At 37.0% G+C, this 25,038-nt stretch overlaps 3 protein-coding genes across 9 annotated transcripts in view; 1 reads left to right on the plus strand and 2 right to left on the minus strand.

Moving 5' to 3' along the window:
• Window positions 1-9: 9 nt before the first annotated feature.
• Window positions 10-8,041, minus strand: LOC117423571 (inactive ubiquitin carboxyl-terminal hydrolase MINDY-4B-like). The gene is made up of 13 exons (XM_034039572.2): window positions 7,845-8,041; window positions 7,542-7,615; window positions 6,935-7,077; window positions 6,471-6,644; window positions 5,822-5,941; window positions 4,905-5,002; window positions 4,577-4,742; window positions 4,269-4,334; window positions 3,262-3,332; window positions 2,892-2,964; window positions 2,592-2,768; window positions 940-1,120; window positions 10-555 (listed from the first exon to the last, which is right to left on the minus strand). The coding sequence occupies exons 1-13, from the start codon at window positions 7,928-7,930 to the stop codon at window positions 413-415; spliced, it is 1,572 nt and encodes a 523-aa protein (XP_033895463.2). The 5' UTR covers window positions 7,931-8,041; the 3' UTR covers window positions 10-412.
• A 3,589-nt stretch (window positions 8,042-11,630) lies between these two features.
• On the minus strand, window positions 11,631-16,740 carry LOC117422962 (clarin-1-like). The gene is made up of 3 exons (XM_034038226.3): window positions 16,212-16,740; window positions 13,838-14,017; window positions 11,631-13,499 (listed from the first exon to the last, which is right to left on the minus strand). The coding sequence occupies exons 1-3, from the start codon at window positions 16,462-16,464 to the stop codon at window positions 13,234-13,236; spliced, it is 699 nt and encodes a 232-aa protein (XP_033894117.3). The 5' UTR covers window positions 16,465-16,740; the 3' UTR covers window positions 11,631-13,233.
• Window positions 16,741-19,384: 2,644 nt separating this feature from the next.
• Window positions 19,385-25,038, plus strand: part of LOC117423540 (mediator of RNA polymerase II transcription subunit 12-like protein) — a 104,189-nt gene continuing 98,535 nt past the window's right edge. For 6 of the 7 annotated variants that reach the window (XM_058990286.1, XM_058990290.1, XM_058990287.1 and 3 more), the window contains exons 1-2: window positions 19,389-19,549; window positions 21,969-22,073. In XM_058990286.1, coding sequence (XP_058846269.1) covers window positions 19,451-19,549; window positions 21,969-22,073 — 204 coding nt within the window. In that variant the 5' untranslated portion in view covers window positions 19,389-19,450. Of the gene's footprint in view, window positions 19,550-21,968; window positions 22,074-25,038 lie in introns of all 7 variants that reach the window. The other variant, XM_058990292.1, reaches the window with a different exon arrangement.

Genomic DNA, 25,038 nt, shown 5'->3' on the forward strand with positions numbered 1-25,038 from the left:
GACACCAAATAAAGAGGTACCAGTATGTAGAGTTTTATTCCACCATATGCAATTTGCAGTATATATGCATACACTTAGAAAAGTAGTGTAAACCAGTATAAGCAAGTCTGGAATTAATTCTAATCATATGTGCCTACTTATAAATAGGAAGATATAGAATTATGCTTTAACACATTTTTCCTTGAATTAATTAGTATACATGTAATAAATCTAATCACGTTCACTTAATTACATAACTGAATAAGCGGTGAAGGTGAGCAGAAAGTGAATTGCAAGTACATAGCAGGTTTTCACATAAAAAGAATTTTGGAAAATCAGTGATCCTTTTTCTCATCAGAACAATGTAAACTCAAGGTATTGATGAACTTCAAATACGAAGAAGGTGCTGAGGCCACAGCGTAAAAGGTGTCCCTTAGAAAAACGGAACCGTTCCATTCCAGTCAATGGCTGCTCCTTCCCATTTAGTCCTTATTGTCATCTCCACCGAAGGGAACCGTTTCTCCAGATCTCCCTCGCCTTTACCATGCCCCTCTTCCCAGTGATGAGAGTGAGTGTCTAAAAAAAAACAGTGCAGGTTTAGACCTGGGCTCAATCAAAATAGAAAGTGCCACTCCATGACTTTGCCTGTTCTGTGCAGCTGTTCAATCAAAACTATGTAGAGAATCATTCCTCCCCCTTTGTTAACCGGTACCTGTCTGCAGACACCAATAACCTATTCCCACTTCCTGAATAATGGACAATGAATACTCGAGAACACGTGACTGTCAATCATTTCGTGCACAATCTTCAAACTTACACAGGTTGTGTGAAAAGAGTGTGAAGACTGATGAATAAAAACAATTACAAACTGTATTTTGCACCTCGGTTGTCTGGTTTTGCTACGTATGCAATCTGCGATAATTAAATTGCATAACCACACATTTATTGTGAGAGGCCTACCTATGGTAAGAATAACCGTGTGGTTCTGTGCCGGCTGTCCGCTGTACAAGTACAGGTCGAACAGGTGTTCCATTTTCCAGTCGGACAGGAGTGAGTTGTTTGTACTGAACAGCACGCTATACGTTGCATTGATGTTGCACAGCCAGATGGGCAGTTTAGGGGTTTTCAACATGCTTCCCACCTATAGCAAGGATGTAACAAAAAGACATCTGGGTAAAAACTAAAATATATATGTTTTACTTACATCTTCCAGCTGGCACAATAATTCACAAAACACGGAACTTCTACAGTACATGATAAAGCCATTTTGGGATAGAATCAGAAAATCACAGAAACAGATATTGTTTTACCGTTTTCTCACACTGTAACACATGCTGTAAATAGTCATTCTTGCATTTACACATGACAGAGCTAACCCCTCAGTAGATCTTTAAAGAGCATGATGCCAGCATGGCAGATTACAGAATTAATCTTTTATTTTTCAGTATTAGGTATGATGCCGTGTTAGGTATGTTTATGCATGGTATATTGTTGGATATCATTTCTGTGGACAGTCTTGGTCTTTCCTCAGCAGAAATGTGGAACATAATGGACACACTCCTAGATATTACTGCTCCTGCATAGAAAAAGGCAACATTGCTGACTTCACGAATACTAAAGCTGTTGTAGCTATAGTTACAGCAGTCAATACCACAGAGAATGAATCTCCAGTAATATATGAATCTGTAGTCTTTGAGTTCACAGGCTAAAATAATCCAGTCTATTTGAAAAAACAAGAAAACAAAGAGAAATCAAAATGAATCCGTACAATGAGGTTGAGATCAAGGTGACAAGAAATAAGGCTGTGATTAAAAAGAATGCTTGAATAATAATATTATCACAGGGGGGGTGCACTGGAGAATGCCAGTGGAAATCATGGGTGTGGCTGGTTTGCTCTGCTGCAGCCTATATGAGCAGCATAATGTGTGGTAGCTTAGCAATTACATTTATAGCAAACTTCCTTACTCCTGCATAATCATTGCATGTTGACTTTGTTTCGCTACCGTTCTAGTAACACATGTACTTGGTAATAATTCAATCAGATCATTAAATAAATAGCACTCTGTAACTTGATTATATACCCTTCCCTACAATCTTCCATAAAGATAACCCATTTCTTGTAAAGTTTTTATTTATTCCTGCAAGTCCTTTATAATACAACCAAAGGTCTAATCTAAACCAGCAAAACCACCCATCTAACAATGGAAATATTTCAGTGACAATGTAAAATGGACACTTTAGTTCCGGTACAGTGAATGTCACTTTTAGAATTAGAAGACAGTGGGCTCAATTTAGACTCTTGTTTGCATCAGTTATAAAATGTTATAAAACTACCAAGAAAGCTCTCAGGGCCTACCTATGTTTAACTAATTCTAACTACCTCTAACTCTACCTCAAATCCTAACCCTATTGCTAACTCTAACTCTGCCTCTAATCCTAATCCTAACCCTACCTCTAATCCTAACCCTACCCCTAACTGTAATCCTATCCCTACCCCTAACTCTACCTCTATTGCTAACTCTACCTCTAATCCTAACCCTACCCCTAACCCTAAGAATGGGGGAACATTTTACAGTGTTGCAAACCGAGTGCAAATTGGCTTCCAGTGTTACCATTGGGAGCTTGCCATGTTGCAGCAGCTCCCGGTTCCAGTGTAAGTACCCCACATCACTGCGGATGAGGACTCCGTGCAGGGGGACCGGCAGGGGACTGCCTTGGTCATCATACAGAATATTGCCATTGAAGACATTGGGGCTAGCCCTGCCTGTCAACATCAGGTTCAACAGAGCCTGGAACAGAAAAAAAGTGGTGTGCCAGACATCAGAAGAAACCACATGTATTGTGTAGGAATTGTGTTTCATTCTACACAAACAAGACATGCACCACTTAAAAACGGAGATTGCAGGACCCACCTGCCGGCAAACAAAATTCCCCAGACTTGAACGCAAGAGGTGGGGTGTAGTAGAGTCAAGGTCTTCTCTTAGCCTTTGAGGAAAGAGATCAAAATGTAAAATCTGAATTTGCTGTAATTATGTAATTTGTTTAACAAGCCTTGGGGTACTGAGTCACTGATTATCAGGGTCAGACACAACTACCTTTGAGCATTGTGTCTTCTCTATTCAAAGCAGTCCGAACAAATTTATTAAAAACTTGCAATATTCCATAATCAGAATGTATTAAACGTATGTGCTCACTGAACATCTTATGTATCACCTATTTTTTTTTCAAATTGAACACTAAGTTTCCCGTTGTGACTAAGCAGACCGTGACACGACTGCGTACCTGTCAATAGTCCTTGAGAAAATCAAACTGTACAGGAACAGAATCACTCCATGGCTTCCTTCTTCTTTAAACTGTTTGAAAGATTAAAAAAAAAAAAAAAAAAAAAGATTCGATCATCCATGTGATTTGATATATTTTATACTCAACACAATTTATTCTTTCACTGCCATGTACATCATTCGTATTGGATAGGCCATAAATTAGTTTAGTCTAGTTTATTAGTTTCTTCACTTTGTACCTGCAGGGTCAGCACTGGTACATCTCAATAGTGCAAGCACCAATACAAAGAGAGATCTAACTATGCCATGCTCAATAAAATAACAATGCAACAATACAAGTATTCCAAACAATTACTATACATTCAAAAAGTATATATAATTATATATATATATATATATATATATATATATATATATATATATATATATATATATATTGTAACGGATGTAGCAGGACAGGGGGCCTGCGATATGAAAAATGTTTTGTTTTATGGCAGGGACAGAAGTAAAGCCTCCCTGCCAAGGTAATTGTTTTATTGTTTGTTTAATTATCACCGGCACCTGGCAATGATTGGAAAGTAGAGCCAGGTGCAGAGTATAAAAAAGAAGCAGTCAGTCTGCTCTAGGCTGCTGAGGAGAAGGAGGCAGAAGGGGTGCTCTGCTTCCAAGCAGTCAAGAAAGTTTACAGGAAAAGTGTAAGTTGGAAGAACGGAGTGTTTTGTGTAGCAGGTAAACGGCTTAGCCGCCCTGCGTTATAGTTGAGGTTCCTGTGTGTTTAGTTAGTGCTCAATGAGAGCTAGGTTTTTTTTTTTTTGTTTATTTTTGTTTTGTAATAAAAGTGCACGAAAGTGCTTCACTGTGCAGTTCTGTGTCTGGGTCTGTGTTTTTAAAGGGCAAACAAGCCGATAAGAGAGAAGCTCTGTTACAATATATATATATACACACACACACACATACACATGCACATATAAATAATTATGGGTTCAGTTTAGATAACACATTACTTACACATTGTATATGTTCATAGATGAATTTCTGCATGGTTTCTTTTTCACTGAATTTAAACAGCTGAACCTGAGGAAATAAGAAATATTTGATTTAGGTCATTAGAAAATATTAAAATCCTTGGTACTACTGTATCTATATACATCAATTTGAAATATTGTTTATAGAAAAAAAAATAAGACTGCACACTGAATCATAACATTTTAAAACAGCACTGTTGGTCTTTCTGTGAAGTTGGTGTCCTCTCTCTGCACTTATGTGTTAATAGTTCTTTGCAGAAAGGAAGTGGGTTAAAGCTAGCTCATGCTTACCCTCTCTGTGAAGTTGTCCACTTTGTACTCAGTGGTTGGTGTAAAGTAGGAGTCTGTGGACACAAGACAGACTGACCCACTCTGTGACTTGCCTGCTGACCACAGAATATCGGACAGGGCTGCTGCCAGGGCCTCTTCCTGTTTTTTCGGACTGACGTCATACAAACTTTGAAAAGAAAAAGAAAAACACAAGAGTGACTCTATGCTATAATATAAATCCTGTGTATCTCCATTTGTTATTGTTAATTCAGAGGAGAAAAAAAAGATTCTGGATTGTGTATGGAATTTGCCTAAGTGAGTTGTTTTGGAGAGCTTAAATAAATCTTACTATTGTAAGCAGACGTTTTCTGTTCCGTTGTTTCCTGTGAAGAGCAGGTATCTGATAATGTTTGCCTGCACAGCCATCTGGATTGCACTGGATCCTCCCTTAAACACAAGCACACAGTACCAATATATAGATCAGACATAGTTAGAATCAGTTGTGTATGTGAGTGAGTAAAAAGTTCAGGCTTGAAAAGCAGTCACTGCTCTGACAGCAATAAGGGGCATCCAGCTTCATTTACAGTTCACACTAAATATTTCAAATAGATGGGACAGCTATTCTGTTTAAAAGCTCTGATATTACTCTGTTGGAGACAGTTCCTCTGCAATATGTGTTAATTAGAAGCGTTAAAAAAACTTCACTCACAAACGATGCTAAACTTTGGTACTAGAATAAATTGTTATGTAGTCTGTGGGTTCCTCTGTATATAGGAGTCTCAATCTAAACTGTTTGGAAGTTACTATTGCTATTTAATGATTCTAAAGCAATGTTGCATACACAGTTTCAAGGTGTGTCATAATCAATGTGTTTGTAGAATATCTAGTTCGTTCTGAAATGAAAACAGTGACTGGCGATTATTGAAAGTTTACATTCCTTGATTGTGCTTGAGTGTTATCTGCTTCCTAATTGTCCCAGCTTGCCCTGGTAGTATTACAATGACACTGTGTGTTCATTGAGTATTAATAACTATATGTTGATTGCTACCATAAATCATAGTGTGTGCAAGTGTTTAAACATGTTACATGTATAGGATAAAAAGTACCAAATTGCAGTGTAGTCTTTTTTCCCTGATTTCTATGGCTCTAGTCCTTAGTCATTGGTAGGGCTCTTTCAGCCAAAAAGATTGGACAACTCAGTGGTAAATCTATGACAAGGTTACCTCAAGTTAATTCTTTCGCACTGTGCATGTGAGAAATACCCACCCTTTCTGCTTCCAGGGCATATGACAAGTCAGAGAAAGGCTCCCGGAACTTGAAGTGGGATTTCTTCCATTCGTAGTTGAAAATGTGGAAGGTGCTCCCAAACAAAATCTTTCTAAGGTTCTGGAGATAAACATTCATCACATTACATCATTATTTAAAGCAGTAATAACTAAATATATCAAAGCCTTGCCTTGTGCATTATGATTGAATCCGCTTTTACATAATGTAGATTACACACTAAGGACTCCATTTGCACAATCTAAGAACTCAGTTACATTTGCACTAGTGGATAGTTCCCCCAGTTGTACCAGTGCATGGTTACACCCAGACTTGTAAAACGAGATTTGTAAACCATTCGGATGACTACTCATGCATGTAGTGATTAAACTAGTTATCGATTAAAGCAGCATTGTCATTTATGTGCACCGGATCAAGCACTGCTCCCATCCCAGTTGTTTGGCTTGAGTTACAGGCAAAGCTCTTAAGAGGCTCATGAATAAATGACATTTCCTGTACTTCAGTATTGTTTCAACAACACACACTGCAGCCTCCAGATCAGTGATACTCTATGCATCAGATAGGGCTCTTTGTCTTGTTGGTAAAGTTGGGTAGAGTTACAGCTCGTGTCACAGAGATAAGGTAGACTTACCCCTGCCATATCCATTGTGATAGGAATGCCGCCCAAACTAAAAGAGATGGTAAGGGGTTTGGGAATAGAATAAAGGACATTAAAGGTAGCAACTTGTCCACGAGACTTGGTGCCAGAAGTGGCTCCAGCTCCATTTTCACTCTCATCCTCTGACTTGCGGCTTTCCTGGTGTTTCTGTTTGGAAGGATTCGAAATGTCAGGTTTTAAATGTTGCTTTTTTTAATTCTACAATTTAAAATATATAATTAAAAAAAAAGTACAGATATACAGTATTCAAATCTCCCTATGAAAAATGACATTCATTTTGAAGTATGTTTTGCAGTTGACTACTATGTGTTTGGCAACATTTCTAGGCACCTAACAGTGCGTTCTAAAACAGAGGATCAAATGCCTGCAGCTTTCACAGCTCAAACAGAGAGGATAACTGTGATAAAGCGATGTGTCAACATGCAGAAGCTACTCACATCTTGGCTTTTCTTAACCTCTTCCTGCAATATCTCAATGTAGCTGAGCTTTGAGCTCTCCAGCCTCTTCATTGTTTGCAACAACTCCGGATGTGTGTCCATGATGTGTGACGGTGATGAAAGGAGTTCTCGCAGGAGGAGGGCTTATGAAAAAAGTATGCGGGAGAATGAAAAGGGCTTGCTGCCTTTCCCTCCCTTCCTGGCCTATAGCATGGCAGGAAGAGCTCCTATATCCAGCAAGCACACCTGAGTCAAGGCCTGTTAACGGAAGAGCAGGTTTTGTTTCGAGGAAAACAAGGGAGTCCATGGGACTACAATGAGAAATGAATACCTTTGAAGTGATACTGTATTTCAACAGAATATGCTTTTTCTAATTCCATTACTTCTTGTAGTTTCATCTCAAAATCCAATCCTATGGAAATTAAAACAGCGTAGTACTTATGGTTTTAAAAACCCATTTTCTTTCCCTAATTGGCTTACGTATTCTTTTCACTGCTCCCTTCACTCCTTGTTTTTAAAACTGAATGTTTTTCTGTGTGTAAAAATACAGCTGCTGTTTTGGAAACTCTTGGAAGCGACATATTTTTCACAATTAATGGAGGCGCACAAGCAGGGTTTCGTACAGCGGAATTCACATTTGTATGGAAACTTACCTCAATTGAAGCATCACTTAATTCCAACCTAAAAATCAATATACAAAAATGTCAAATATCTTTTTTTACAGTCACATACACTCAAGTGTTGGTTTGGTTTACATTAAATGTATAGTTTTACTTCCCTTAAGTGTTTTGATGTTTTGCAACATAATTTATTCAAATGTGATGCGCTATTTGTTTAGCAAAAAGAAAGACAGAATGAATATGAAAGCAATAAATTAAATGAAATACTAGGACACACAAAAAATTGTTACCTCTGAGAGCTAAAGATTTCCCTCCATTTGTACAGGTCTGATATTTTGTTTGCAATCTCATCCAATTCCTCACTGTTGGAATTCATACTTTTTGCTGTTAATGTCCCTCTCCATCTGCAAAAGGTACAAATCAGAGGCCGCCAGTGTTAACATTTACATCCAGGTCTGCCAAAGACACTAGCAGCCAACCATTTACTTTGAAAACGAATCATCCTGAAAACCAAGCCAGCTTGCAATAGCTTGTGGTTGTTCGGTGGAACTATCAATCACAAACTGACAACTCTGAGCTCTAAAGTCCAGTCATTCCAGAAGGTGATGAATGTTTCATTAGCAAGTGAAATACTGTATGTGTTTGTGTCCCTGAGTAAAACAATAAGAATCCACAGAGGAAACTGGAGTAAAACATCTTTGAAAATGAGCTTGGAAATGAACCAGAAGTTCCTTTTCATCGCAAGGCATAACAGCTTAAAATAAATCTTGCATGGTCAGGGAATACAAAAGAAACATTTTCACCTCAGGTGGGGGAAAAAAAAAGGCATGACACTACTGGCTACACTCTTATACTGTTAATATGCAACTGGCATCAGCTGTAAATACATATTGCATTCAAAATAGAATTGACAAAGTGGTTAAGGTCACATTACAAAGCTCACTTACAACTGTATATTTCCTGAGGGTTGTGCTGTTGAGCTACAGTAATGAACTTATGAATTCATGCAAATAACTGCAGTATCATAAAGTGAACTGTTATAATATTATCATGGGAGATATAAAAAATAGGAAGCAAGAAGCATTATGGGATTCATAGTCTTTCTATGCTGTTTTTTTTATTAGCAGGAGCTTAGTGAAAAAGAGCTGACTTCTACTCTTGAGTGATTGCTATTAGTAACATATCTAGAGATACTGTACTTTTATAGACTATTACAGATTGATATGCTGGATGTATAGTCCTTACCATTCTTTAACACAGTCACTAAAGATAGGGCCCATAATGGTTATGAGTGTTTGCTATTGAGATTGTTCTTTGTAAACAGCGGTCCTTTGGGCAATCTTGGAAAGGGAGGCTGTCAGTCACGCCTCCTGATCAGCTTCTATCAAAATCAGTCATGGCTGAAATTGACTTGCAAAAGGGAGATACAGCTTTCATACTGTATATTATAATATTTTGTTTTCTTGAAACAATTAAGGAAGAATGCATCAGCATGCATTGCTTGATATGCTAAATTATAAAATGAAACAAACAGTTCCCTTGTACTTGGCCTTGCCAGTTAGTATTGAACAGCTTCCCTTGTTGCCTAGATACAGAATATTTATTGCACCGCACAATTGATTGATTGGTAGGAGAGGTTTACTACATTGCTAAGGATAGCAATATGTTCCTGGTACTGTCCTCAGCTGTGTGCAGTGCATTACAAAGAACACACACACATCACAAACAGTGCATTGTGCTCTAATTATCTGTCCAGGAACAGTTCAGTCAAAAGGTATGACTGCAAATCAAAGAATATCATTTTCCACAGTCATTATAAATGAGCGCTTTAGCACGTGCTGCCAGATGTACAGCATGAGTTTCTACGTTTTTCAATTCCAATAATCTGCGTGAACTCCTGTCTTGAAAATCACTACAGTAAAGCAGTGATTGAAATGATTTTAAATACGGAAAAGTAAGTCAATCCAAAATGTGGGCAAAAACAATAATACAAAATCAAAGCAAACAGCAAGTAAACAATTCCCATTTCCATGATCCTGGTTGTAGTCAGTATTTACAAGATTTGCAGCCCTGGTCAGTGTTAAAATCCATATTTGTGAGTGATCTAACAGGCAAAAGGCTGTTTTTATGTTTAAAGGCAATGAATTCAAAGATGAGCTGGCCCATATTAGATCTCAATTTGGGGGGTTTAGAAGTAGGGACATCATTTGATCTTAGTGCATAGGCAGAGTTACATGTCTAACAGAGATGTAAGATAACTTGGAGTGTGACTTACAAACCATGACTTTGCTCCTGTAGAAAGTTGCAATGGTTACTGGAACATGAATTCAAGTCCATGATTGTTGCATGACACAGAAACCTTTGACAAATCTAACTGACAGCACAGGTCACATTAAGCCCCCTTCTCCGCATTGCTACAGACGCAGATGTAAACCAATTTGACTTGCTATTAGAAAGTAAATCAAGGAAGTTATTCAGGCAAATCTCTCTCATTGAGTATAAGAAACAAAACCTTAGGAGTGAAACTGAATACATGAGCGCTTGCTGGTAACTAAGCTATTGAAACGTAATGGTGTCTCTGCAGCCACGGCCAGCTTGCAGTGCATGGCAAGTTTGTTTTTATCCTGCTCTTACAGATTGGAACTTGCAGAAACCAGTTTTTACACATCATTGGCTACCAAATGACAATAATTGACCGTACTATATAAATTATTCACCAGGTATGTCTAGATTGTATAATAACTACCATGTTGTTGATAATCTCACATAATGTTAATTACAATTAGCAGTAACAGTCTATTCACTTCCTGTTATTAAATGTCTATGTACTTTTTCTGTCTCTCTTCTTATTGGTGCTTACTGTTTCATACTCCAGAAGAGAGGATCCACATACACTTCAGTGAGTGTCACACATCACACGCAGGGAAATCGGATCTGAAGGGTAATTTGAAAAGACTTCAGTAGCCACAATCCAGAAGAGGTTGCTATTCCTACGTGCGGATTGTTTGTGAAGTGCTTGAACAAAATCCTTCCCTTTTATTCCTGTTGAAATGGGCTGGGCTTTCACATAGAACAAGAGAGTGTTTATAGGTTTCTGTACTGTACAGTGCTACATATTAATGGGCTAACAAATTACTATGGCACATCTTATAAGGAGATTGACTACCCTACATATTCAATCAAATATGTTTAATATTACTTCTGTTAATGATCAGCTTTGCTTATTATCATGAAATTGAACCTCAGCTGATTATGTGAAAGGACATAGTCACTGTCCATAACTCTAAAATTGAAGGGGCACAAACCATTTAGCAATGTAGTTCCAGAATTCTTTGAGAATTATATTTAAATTTAACAGTACAACTAAATAAACCAGGCATCAGGTACTGTATATTAATGTAACTTGGTGTCACATACAGAAATATAAACTTAGATTTTTGTGCTTGCCTTTAGCATATATAAATGCTACCATCTGGTTAAAATTATATTTCTTTTTGAATACTATTTTGTTGTCATAAGTGTAATCCTCCACAGCAGAAATGCAGATTTTATAATAAATAAAAGAAACCTGCAAAGTTTGTGTGGTTGTGGGTATGCTTGTCCTTCAGGAAACGATGTACTTCTTAATATCCATTTTCCCCTTCCCTTAATTAGCTTCAGCACCCTTTCCACTGCCCCTCTTGTTGTTCAGTTCAGAATTCCATTGGGCAGTTCAACATTTTATTCTCTTTGAAAAGTCAACGTACAGCACTGTAAAGCTCCCCTCTGCTCCTGGTGGATGACTCCATGCTCCATTCGGTGAGTGTGGTTTTGAAGATGAGTAAAGTAAATTAAGGAATTTATAGGATACAGGTAACATCTCTGAATGAGTGTCATTGGTGTCACGCATAATTAATAGTGATCAATCTTTATTACTGGACTGATTGTCAATACTTATTTGTAGAAAGCCTGGCTGCATTATAACTGCAGTGCAGACTGAATACCTCTCCTTTCTCATAGAAGGGATCACTTACAAGCTTTGTGCTGCTGGCAGCTACTGACTTTCTGAAATTTACAACACGAAACATACACGCTTTTTAATTTTTTTTATTAGGTTGCAGTTATTGTATTTCAATATCAGTCAGACTGAAATGGACCACTGGGTCTTATTTTGTAACTGAAAACAGAAGTAAATTTAATGATACAGCCTTTTCTTATTAACATTCTTGACAATACATGTTATGCTAATCTAATTCCTCCTTGATATGTTAGTTCATACATTCTGAATCACATAATACAATATTTATTGCAGCGTTGCTATACACTCACTAGTCATTTACTTTTTTATTTCTTTTAATTTACAAAAAAAAACAACATTATTCTACCCATACAAATTGGCACATTTTGCACAAGGTTTCTGCTACTCTAACTAAGCAATACCGATATCTCCAATCAAATTACTGCACAGCTCTAAAGAAAACTAAAGTGAACACAGATTTCAAGTTATATAGAGCTGTAAATAATAAAACATAATGAGATATTTGGGAATATATTACATTCTTCATACCATTTAAAAAAACATCAATATATTTATACAAATAGCACATAGCGTCATCTGGTGGTCAAATGTTGTAATGTACCTATTGTTTTATGATGAAAAAAAATATACAGGGCCTCGTGCACTAAATGGCGGTAAGTTACCTGAAATACTGCGTGGAAAGGGAAACCCATACGGCGCTCAAAAAGGAAGGCGTGACCACTCTCTTCACTAATCTAATAATATGCACTAATAAGGCAAGCTAAATTATTAATTTACAAGCTGTCACTGCGCGATGCATTCTGCATGCGGAATTCTGCAGGAGGTTTTTACACTGTTTACTATAGTAGCTTATAATAAGTGCAGTCATCATAACCTGACTTTTCATGCATGACGTACGTGGGAAAAACAAATAGCCTACGGAATGCTGTACGAGTTTTAAAATGGAATGCTGTTTGTTTTCTTAAAAAAGATCTGGTTCTTTTTTCGTTTTTCAGCTTCTGAATATAGGCTAGAGAAAACATACAAGGCGCCAATTTTTTTTTTCCTTGTTCGTTTTTCTACTTTTAAGTAACCAAAAACGAACAACGAACCAGTAGACTTTTCATTATTCAAAAAACTATTAGTTTATTTTCTTAACAGACGCCCCTTATCCAGAGCGACTTACTGTAGTTGTTGCTAAATATTACATTACAAAATACAGTAAATTCAGTAGCGGTTAAGAGCATATTCAAATAAAAGCATAAAATACAGATCGATTTCAAATAAGAGCAACTTTAAGGCATATAAAGGCAAATCTGTTCTTGTCTGTATCTACGTATTACCTCCTCCTTGGTGTGACCCTCTCACTGTCCTGCACACATACATTTACACTCTTTGGTAAAAAACAAAACAAAAAAAACAGGCGGTTCATCCCAACCCCTCTGAACAGTTGAGATTAAATCAATACTGTTAACATGAAGTAATACTTTTGTCTTGATTATAGTATACAGTACACAACTGTTATCTCAAGGGGTCCTTGAATAGTTTGTAGTGGTAAAAGTCTGTAAGAGGCTGACTTTTGTCCCACTCTTTCAGTTGCAGATACTATAGAAACAATGATGCTAGAACATGTCCACTGATGCCTGGTAAGTAAGGGTCACAGTACTGCAGGCTCACCTCCGTCAATACATCAGATCTGCTGCACCGGTGCTGGTGTCCGTCTCTTTCGACTCCTGAAAAGGAAATTGGATCCCGGATACCCGGATAAGAAGTATGTTCAGGAAATGCACTGTGAAGCAAAATAAAATAATCCAAAACGATCTGTCAAATTCTTCGCTGTGAGTTTTATAGACAAAATTCCCTTCTTTGTAGTTTGCAATTTTCTCAGAAAGCCGATGGAGTCTGACTTCTGAAGCAAACAGGATTATCACCAGACAACCGCAAGAACCTGACACAAACAAAATACAAGAATAAAGATCAAATTAGCGTCTAAATATCTTGATATATGCAGTACTGTACTTGCATGGGTAGATACATGTTTATTACCTATTCAGATGTTTTGGAATGGAAAAATAGTGTTACAAATTGTCTTGTTAAAAGTGCTACGTTAATAATTTTTCACATAATACACCTTTTAAACTAAACATTTAGAAACTATTACATGAGATGTGTTTTTTTTTCTCTAAGTCCGTATTTTACATTTTATAAAGACTGGAGTAAATGCTAGGAAAATATGTATTATATTTACCATTACGTCTTTTTTTTTTTCAAACTGCAAATACTCACATGAAATGAAGTTCCAAAGGTATAGGCCTAATGGTCCATGGAGAGTCTCATACGGATTCCCAAAAGCGTTATACATGAAAAATGCTGCAGCTACTAATGAAAATATGATCACTACTGCAGAGAATAAAATGACACTGACATGTATGCTGGCAGGAATCGCCTCCAACAGATCAGGGAAAACTGAAACAAAAGCACAATATTACAAAGCGTTACTGTTTGTGCCATAGGCTTAATCTACTGACAGTATATGGAGAAAGCCCAAGGAAGAGAAATACAAAGCATTCTGGATATAATTGCTTCCATCTTTCGATCCTGATATGTTTTGGCTGTTGTTTCGAAACGACCATCTGGTTGATAGATATGTATCAAATTAAATGCTGAAAAGGAGTATAACATATATTATAAGGATGCCTGCAATGCTAATTCATCTTTTTTAACGGACTATATAGCATCTCATTTCAAAGGTTGTGCTTTAATGAATGGTCAATTAGATAAATCAATAATCACAGAGCTAAAGAGACATGCAATGCTATAAATGTCACTTTGAGTCTATAGCTGTGACTTGTCAAGCTTACACTATTAAGAAGATATCACAGATGGCGTAACACGCGCATGTTAATGACCTTTGGAAAATGAGCCACTGACCCTGAAACTAATGGGACATGACCCTGGTTACCAGAGCAACAGGCTTTTCACAGGACAATGGCTTTTGCTTCCAGTATACATTTCTTTATTAAAAAAAACAACAACATTGTTTTGTCATCAGACAAAAATGTAACTGCAGTGCCACCATTAACTTTAGTTACCAGCATTTTCAAAATGACATTACCTCATGCACATACACGGATCACATGCTCAATGAATGTACACCTATTATAGAAAGGATTATACAGTGCACATGTTCAAATTGAAGATAGCTCAACAAAATGGATCCACAGGGAGGCCAACACCTTGGGCTCTATTGTAATGATCTAAACAGTGATAATTACTATTTTTAATTACTGCCACTGTTTACTTCTAGATGGGGTTTCACCCCTGGGTGATTTGCCACTTGATAACAGTATTGCATCCAAAAATAAATCCAGTTTAGATCAATAAAAGAACAATAACCTGTTCAAACTATTGCTAATTTACCTTTTGAAACATTTAAAGTATTTTTTTTTAAATTGATCTTCAAACTTAAAGTCAATCTTTTCCTCTACATCTGTGTACAAACCGAATATTTTACTAGAACATCTGAACGAACTGTATATTACACACTGCATAATACAAACAGTGACTGGGCTTCCTCTTGAGTTATTACAGAAAGCATGTCAAATAGCCCCAGTTTAAAGAAGAGTTTTATTGAGTCAACACTGTCTATAACTCATTAGCGAGGAGGACTATCAAAGGAGGAGAGTGTTTCTCTCCAAATTCAGAACTGGATGATTTCTCTGTTGTATGACATTTGCTATTCATTGTTCTTCCATGCACTCTTAGTACAGGTTTATTATGCTGTCATCATTATTTAGAAGCTGGTTCTGAGCTCCAGTAAAAGATAAACATCTATATGTATGCATGTTATACAGTACAGTTTACGTTATTTTTTCAAAGTACTGTATGTAAAGAAATAAGGATTTGTTTAAATAGAGGTCCAAAGGAAATGCTGTTCTCAGTAAACTTGCCTTTGGGTACCAGAGGGCATTGCATAACCCTTAAACCCACAGTATGATATGTATTTCTAGGCTGACACTAATTAATGCATGCCAAGGTACTCCAGTCACAGGGATTCATTCCATTGTGTGGGTGTGGATAGCGTGCACCTGGTCTGATAGTAAAGCAATTCAAAACTAATTGAGCTACTGTTTACACCTAATACAATGTGTATGTGGTTTAACAGGTTCCAGAAAAAAAAAAAAAAGTATTTGTTGACAGAAAAACGCATGCATAAATACCCAGATCACCACCATTACAATGCCATCAATATTGTTTACCTACTAATCATATGTCTGTATACTGCACCTGAAGGTATATATTCTGAGCGGGCTGTGAGGACCTGGTAACTGGGAACCTGGTTTAAATAATACATCATAGAAACTGATCTGGTTTGTATCGGAAACGATAAAAGGGTAATGATGTCACATGTTGCTAATAATTCATTCAACCTAGGCTTGATCATCTTCAGAACTTTTCGTTTTACAATATATATATATATATATATATATATATATATATATATATATATATATATATATATATATATATATATATAAAAGATATTACAATTATTACTCATTTGAATTTGTAATACAAAACTTTTTTTTCGCATTCCTACAAAGCATGCTTTATATTAAAATGTTTTAGATTAAAATACATATTCTGCATGGTTACTCACAAGAAAACTGAAAGGGCCTTCCTCCCAGTCCACACTGTTTAACTCTCTGGCCATGGAAAAGGCCATAGCTTATCTCTCCAACAAATTTGTTCAGTTCTGGTCCGGTGGCATTGACAAGCTGAGCTCCAGTTTTACAAAGAATAGTTCCTTTGACCCAAAATTGCGTTCCAATGGCAGCCGCTACACTCAAAGCACAACCAAAACTCAACAAGCCAGCTATACAAAATATAACTTTCTTTTGGTGAATGGGCATATTGGTTACCGTTTACTCAAAACAATCATAAATTCATAACAAAACCAGACACTTTTGAACCCCAAGCAACGTCTTACTGTTCAAATATCTTGCGGCAGCCCTCTCCTGTGGTTAACACTTCAGCCGCATTGTTTTACGCATAAGGTAGAGTTCTTCACAACTTTAGAAACCAAAAGGACGAACAGTTAGTATTGTTTTGTAATGTATTGTTGATAATAGTTGTACGAATCGAATTTCTAGGTTAGTCTCTAATGGATTGAGTTACACCCCAGTCGTCCTGTCACTAGGTAACGCAAGGTTTAGGTTTCGAAGAGGGCTTCTGTGTGAAAACCGAGGGCAGCCTCCCCGACCCTCCTTGTGATTGGACAGACAGAATGGTCTTGAAACAAAAATGACTTGTTATCACATCGTCATCGTACAGCATCTGCTCAGCAAAGCTATACACAATACAATCACATAGGGCGATGCCTTGATTTGGCAGGGTACAAGAAAATAAAAACAAATAGCCAAACGATACATCATTGCTGGTGAACACGTTTCTACATCACCAGATTTAGATCCACTATAACGTCCACTAATTCAGAAAATACAAGGTTATTTGATGTTATTAATTTCACAGATACTTTGATATTATAGCAGCAAATAAATATCTTACTCACCAAATACTTTCCTATACTAGAATGATGATAATAGTTACTTTGCTAAATTCAGCACCAAAAGAGTGGAAAGCAACAATCCACTCTTATTACGTCACGACAATGAACTGCCTTTGCTCATAATTCGATAACAAGGTATCAGCCGTTTTATATTGAACTTATTATATATATATAACCTCCCTATTACCTAGTATGTTTCATACAACAAACACATAAGAATTGTTCCTTACAAACCCCAAATGAACTAAAGGGTTCTAGGACGCCGATTAACACAATTTTCTAGGAGTTACCGCTGCATTAGATCAATACTAATCCAGCCACGGGTTACACGCAATACAAACGGGTTCTAACTTTTCATGGGGATTCTGTAGGGGAAGTTCGGAATATATGACAATACAGCATTTAATAACGTGCACTTTAGTTTTAAAAGTAAGCACATTTCCAGGTTTGGTCTTATTTTAATATTGAAACTGTGGCGGCGTTTAGATCAATTGAATAGACCCTATAATGTACGGATGTGTTGGCTATTGTATCATGTGTGATATATAACAAGGGCATTTTCATAGCCACACAATGTCATTGGATCCCCAGCGTTAATGGTATATTCCCACAACACACTGCTACTTAGATGTTGACATAGGCCAAGCTCTAAATATGTCCTCATGCCATTTAAGTTTGGTGATGCTTACGGTGCCTCTCTCTATGTAGCATGAAAAATACATCGATTGAAATGTTATTTCTTCCCTCCCTTTAACATTTCCCCAGCTGTTCAGTCGAGAAGGGTATTGCAGCAGAACGACGTCTCCCATAGCACAGCTCTCGCAGAGTAGCTCACACAGGGTAGTGCTGCGTGCCGAACTCGTAATAGATGTCATCATTATTAGCTATAGCCCGCTCACATGATAAGGGTAATGAATTTAGGTACTAAAACGAAGTTTATTTCATAACAATAACCTAACCCTAAACCTAAGGTCCGTGGGTTATTGGCCGTAACATTAAATACACACAACAATAACCTAACCCTAAACCCAAGGTTCGTGGGTTATTGGCCGTAACATTAAATACACACAACAATAACCTAACCCTAAACCCAAGGTTCGTGGGGTATTGGCCGTTGATCACCAATTAATTATCACAGGGTAATCACGACGTTCGATGTTCTCCCCCTCCATACCCTGTTTATCGTCACGTGGTAGGGGTGTTGAGAGTGAATGAAGCAACCGCCTGTACGTCACATGCCATAAGTCCACTGCAACTAAAAGCATGATAACATGGAATAAGTTAACTTTTAGACCATGTGTTTTTTTTTGTTTTTTTTTGGGTGTAATAAACAGCTTCTTCTAAAATATTACTTCACTTGAAAAAAATACAGTAAGAACAAAATAGTACACAATTCAAGAAAAAGTGTGTTGTTTAGCAGTGCATATAAGGACAAATTAGGAAGGGGGTTAATTAAACAAAAAACGTGTGTATTATTTACAAACCAGGACCTCTTGATTTGGGGTTCTGACGTACATACCAGTATTCTTTTCCTTACATTTTGCAATGAAACCAGTAATAAAATATGCACATGTTTTTGCTATTCCTATAATACCATATAATTATCTTTTTTAATATATTTTATTTCCACATCATGGAAACATCCAAGTGTTGACGTTGTGTATTCGAAATATGGGTACACGTATATTAGGCCCTATTGTTGCCATTTATGGCTTGACCCTTATTTATCACGGGTGTCTCATATGAAGCCTACTTTTATAAGCTTAATTGATTGATATGAAAGTGTATTTACCGTTTGTATTATATGATATTTTACAATGTGTAATGAAGCGTATTCAGTGTAAAAAAAAGCCCGATAAACTATGCAGTGTGTTATACACATTTGTGGATTTTTCTGGGTGGAACTTCCGGAGTGCATGTCCACATAGTTGAAAACATGCAACTATTTTTTTACGGTATATTTATTTTTTCATAACGACGGAAAATCACTCCTAAAAAGAAACATAACCTACAGGGTTCATATAATACACAATTAATTATCGGCTTATTAATTTTTCTTTTTGCTGTGTGTCGTCCTATTTGAAACATCGATATAGTGTTGCTTTATTACAGCAATTGAATTAACTACACAACGAGTACTGTTTTGAGTTTCCATTGCACATAGCTTATATGTACACACATAATCCGGATCTCTGATTTGTTTATTTAATTAATAAACAGTAGAGTGTACGTGCTATGCAGAGTGCTGCTCCCTGCTGCTCAGACTAGTACTGTCTATAGACTGTTACATCTCTCTCACTCATTCACTCTACCGGCTAACATGAGAGATCATGGCCGCCTTCGGGCTCCTTAGCTACGAACAGAGGCCGCTGAAACGACCGCGGCTGGGACCGCCCGACGTCTACCCACAGGACCATAAACAGAAAGAGGTAATCTGACAACCCTCTATTTTCAAGCAGCGTCATACGAGGCAATACCGACATCGGGATTGTAAGCTTCTTAAGTGAATGTACGGTGCCTGCCATGTACAGCCCCAAGAGCTATGCCAGGCTACTGTAACTATTGTGCCACTAGTTGTGGTGGAATACAGTAACTGTCAAAGCTCCCTTAAAATGGGTTTCAGGTCTCTGGGCCTTGCACGCTGCGGCCTCTGTTATAACATTCTGGTAACTTGTTATTCCAGTATAACCGCTGCGTTTGCATGCCCAGTTGGAACTGAGACTTTTGCCAGCTGGCGAAGATGGCGTTAAGAAATATCAGTGTTGTGTGAAGTTTGGCAGCAGGGTTCTCCTGTAACTAACTGTTCATGCTCAGAAACAGTATTGCAAACTTTTTCTGTAATCGTCAGCCAAGACTTGCAGTACTGTTTTGTAATTGAAAATGCATATGATTCTTGCATTAGATACTATCTTACGATATCTTTATACTATTAGTATACTGTATGTGCAAGTACAGTATTTTAGTATGCATGTATTTATTATTATTATTATTATTATTATTATTATTATTATTATTATTATTATTATTATTTATTTCTATACTAAAAAACCTGTTGCAATTACAGTGCTTTTGAATGTGTGATTATGTAATTAAGGCCTGTATTAGGAACAATACAGTTGTATAAATTCAGCATCATGGGCATATGAGTAACTGTCCTCTTCATAGTGGTTTTGTGGACAATATTGACTGTGCCCTGTGGACAGAGTGGCTGAATCCTGAAACAAACCTGTTACCTTAGTCCAGTGCTTCTCAAACGTTTTTCTCTGAGCTCTCCCCTTTTAATTTTTTAGATAGTCAGTTGGTGGAAGGATTTTGGAAAAATCTAGCAATATTTTTTTTTATCAAGGCCAGAGAATCTGATCATGTATATGGAGCGAGTGGTTAAAAAAAAAAAAAAAAGGTTTTCCTTAAACCACACTCTGGCACCTTCCTTGAAGGTTGAAATCTGTAATCTGTTTTCATATTAAAAAAAAAAAAAAAAAATCCCTTGAGGGGATTATGTGAGGCAAACCACAGCCAGGATGGTTGTTACCTTCTATAAGTCGTTCTCAAGCTTTGAAATAACCTCTCAGCTGAAATGTTTTTTCTAATAATGATCGTATTCTAGATTTTTACTGAACAGGAATTATACGAATAATAGAGAATAAGAAATGTTGCAATGCTTTGTAGCCATTAAGTATAGTAGGTCTGCTTGTGATGTGGTCCTTTCATACCCCCAGTTTGAGAACCGCTGTTACACACCTCCATGTTAAACACCTTCAAAATAAACCAACAATGGAGGTCAAAGTAACACATCAGAAACACATTCATTTCTAAATGCAGCCCCTTGTGACTTTATTGAACAGTTTTTCTATTGGGAGGCTTGCTTAGCTGTAACATTTAGAAGGGAAAAATTGAGCATGTCGACCTCTGAGAATATGCCCTTTAACCTTAAACTATTGAGGGCAAATAAAAGAGACGGGCAATCACTTTGTGATCTACTTTGAATAGAGCCAGGCTGACAGGTTGTATAATAGTACTGACATACAACCAGGGGCAGCAGTCCCTGAGGACATGCCTGTGTATTAGGATTCATGTGTGTCCTTTACTTTCCACAGATTAACAGACCTTTTTCTACTAAAGCTTGGCATTTAGATGGATTTGATAAGGGAATGATGAGGTAATAGTTTATCTCCAAAAATCTTTAAGCTCCAGGAAAAAGGCAGCTGTTAATGCATACATGTTACCTATATACTTTAATCAGGGATGGAAATAAATCTCCCATTGCGTAGCAGTTTGATCCATTCATGGTTTTACTATGAGTTTAATAAACCACACCTAATCTTTTTTCATATACACAGGCTAATCAAGCTCATAATAAAACCTGGAATGGGTGAAACGGCTGAGCAATAGGAGTCTTATTTCTATCCCTGTTTAATAGTTCCTCTATCCTTCCATATCATTGCCCAGGGAGGGTGCAGTGGAAAGTGCTTCCTGTCTTCTTGAGCATCCAGGGATATTTGTATGAATAACAAAAAAAACTTTCTGAATAATGACAGCAAAGCTTTATTTAGCTTTGTCATGATTTTTGAAACAGAAATGTTTGCAAATAACTATTTTGGAGTTCACAGATTACTTTAATTATGTCCCATGTTTCAGGTGTTAAAGAAACACAAATACACACACATGCTGTTACGTCTAAACATTTTGTAAGTCAGCTGACATTAGACAAAAAATAAATGAATTTGCAGGGTATACTATTCAGCTGCTGTTAGTAATTCTTACTGCTTAATGCCCTTCCATGCATATGTATTACAATGTAAATGGTGATATTTCAAAGTAATTCACTTTGTTTTTGTCTGTGCTTAGGATGAGTTGACAGCAGTGAATGTAAAACAGGGATTTAGCAATCAGCCAGCATTCTCCGGAGACGAGCATGGCACAGCGAGAAACATCGTCATCAATCCGGCTAAGGTGAGCCAGTAACGAGTGCGGTGTGTGCTTTACATCCCAGCTATTTATATACTTTTATAAAGTTACTGTATGCTTTATCCTTTTGGCAATACAGTAACTGTGTTCTCTTTGAGTGAAATATTCTGCTTGAAGAAGTGACTGGAGCTGAACTTGACTCTAGTCTGTAGTAGTCTATGGCAGGCCAATTTAACATTCCATTAGCAAATACACATTGAAACATCGACTTGTTTTTTTTGTATATAATATTATATTTGTTGGAAGATTTCTGAAGTTCAGACAGGCAGGACAGATACAAATGACCCCAGTCTTGGTGCTAATGGTACAGTACAGTACATGTCACCTGTTTTTGACCTGTATTGACGCTCACCTAGTTTGTTCACGTCCTTCCTCCTTTCCCTCTCTGTCCCCTTTCAGCTCTTTTCTGGGCTCTACCCTCTGGAGATGGTTAGACGAGATTAGTCAAAAACGTTCTGTTTACTCAGAGGGGATGAGACCAAGATCTTATTCCTTTCTCCTGCCTCTGTTTGAATGAATTATTAAGTAACCCAGTTTTAATATGAAAACAACAACGTACATCCATTGCAATGCCCTAGTCTTTCAATTTGCATGGAGATTAACTAATAACAGCAGCCTAGAGCTGCTGGCGTTTTTCATATTGCTATGCATGATCCTGAAGATCGCACATAAAAAAACAAACAAAAAACAACCGAAATGCAAGCAAGCTGCTGCTGTTACCTAACAGCCATTTATATACACTTGTTTGCACACTGCAGTACAGGTATATGTTACCTATATGTGTAAATTAATAAATGTAAATACAGTTTTATCTTGCATGTCTGATTTTAACAAACCATTATGTAAAGAAAGTATTCTGTTATGCCTCTCTAAGCAAACAGCAACTATAGCCACCGAAGAGGTGCTGGCTTATGCAGGTTCACACTTCACAGACATTGCTCCGCACAATTTATTGAGGATTTTGCATTATGATACAGGAAGTTATCACTGATATATTTTCAATTTCTTTCAAAATCTTTTTAAAAGGGTGTATGATTGGATGAAAACGTTGTCTGAAAATACTGTAGGTGCTACAAATTAAAGTGTAACTTCATTGATATCATCTACATTTTCATCATAATCATTTTTTCTGTTTAGTATCCTATTATTTGTGTAGTCCTATAAAAAAATTATAAAAAATGATTAAAGGCTTTAAATGCCCTTGTGGCTTAGTTTATGTAGGACAAACAAAAATACGTATAGCAGAACATAAGGTTGCAATCTGCAATAACAATATGGATTATGCCATTATTATTATTATTATTATTATTATTTATTTCTTAGCAGACGCCCTTATCCAGGGCGACTTACAATCGCAAGCAAATACAAATACATTCAAGTGTTACAATATAAGTCATACAATAAGAACAAGAAATACACTAATTCTCAAGTGTGACAAACCACAATTCAATAATACAGCAGATAATAGTGAAAGTTACATCAGGATATGATTAGATTAAATAGTGATAGTTACATCAGGATATGATTAAGTACAAAATACTACATATTAAACCATAGCGAGACTGTAAAGCCATGAACCATGGTTCTGCCTCAAGTCTTAAATGACAAAGTCAGTTTCTGAGAGTGGTGGTAATACAGTTAATCTGGTAATGAGGAGAGAGTCATTTTGGATTTATACTTTAAAATCTTTGGAACCACATGGACTCTAAAAATGTTAATTAGGCTTTCAATGAAAAAGTCACATGGTTCGACCGCCATATTGGATCTCGTGGAAATTTTTGGAATTTTTCAAAACTCTTGCCGTTAAAAACAACTTAAGGTGGAACTATGACAATGGCAGCAGATAGTGCAGCAATGGCCTATAAAAAACATGTGTTCAATCGAGGTCGATTGAACAATTACTTTGCCCTCTACGCTGGATTGGCGCCAAATATTCAACAATCTTCTTGTCTTAAACTGCAACGTCAATCGACACCTAAGTTGGCACGCATGTTCATGACCAGGTCCTTTCTACCGTTTGTAAAATCCACGCTTTTTCGTTACAAAACATGCCCGTGGCGCGCAAACAACCGTTTCACGACGGCTCTATTTTCATACATTCATGCATAAATCCAAGGTGCAATACACTACAGTCATGAAACTTTATATGGCCATAGAGACTCACGTGAAGTACTGGTGATATGAAAATGACACATTTTGGTCACATGGTTTGGCGGCCATATTGATAATTGTAAAAAAAATTTACAACCCATAACAAGAACACCATTGCACTTATGCTCTTCAATGTCAACACAATTGTACAGACCATTGGAAAGTAATAACTGCTGAAGAGTGAAACCGATTGCTCACACGGCGCTGCGGCCATATTGGAATTTACGTTGAAATTTTAACTTCTAGGGCGTGCCGACAGGGTCATAGTTATAATGGAACACACATGGGAAGTCATATATGCTCTATGAAAAATGTTATAGCCCGTGACCTCTGACCTCTCCTAAAGGTTTATATCATCATAGAGAGTCACGTGAAGTATTGGTGATATGAAAATGATACATTTTGGTCACATGGTTTGGCGGCCATATTGATAATTGTAAAAAAACTTTTGCAAATCATAACAAGAACACCATTGCACTTATGCTCTTCAATGTCAACACAATTGCACAGACCATTGGAAAGTAATAACTGCTGAAGATCGAAACAGATTGCTCACACGGCGCGGCGGCCATATTGGAATTTACGTTGAAATTTTAACTCCTTACAGAATGCCGATAGGGTCATAGTTATAATGGAACACGTATAGGAAGTCATATGTGCTCTATGAAAAATATCATCGCCCGTGACCTCTTACCTCTCCTAAAGGTCAAACATACGCAACTGGCTATAAAACTGCCTATAACTTTTTATCGGCTGCACCAAAACGCACAAAATTTGACAAGGATGTAGAGGACACAGT

The sequence above is a fragment of the Acipenser ruthenus genome, chromosome 17 (assembly GCF_902713425.1).
Source record: "Acipenser ruthenus chromosome 17, fAciRut3.2 maternal haplotype, whole genome shotgun sequence".
Classification (NCBI taxonomy): domain Eukaryota; kingdom Metazoa; phylum Chordata; class Actinopteri; order Acipenseriformes; family Acipenseridae; genus Acipenser; species Acipenser ruthenus.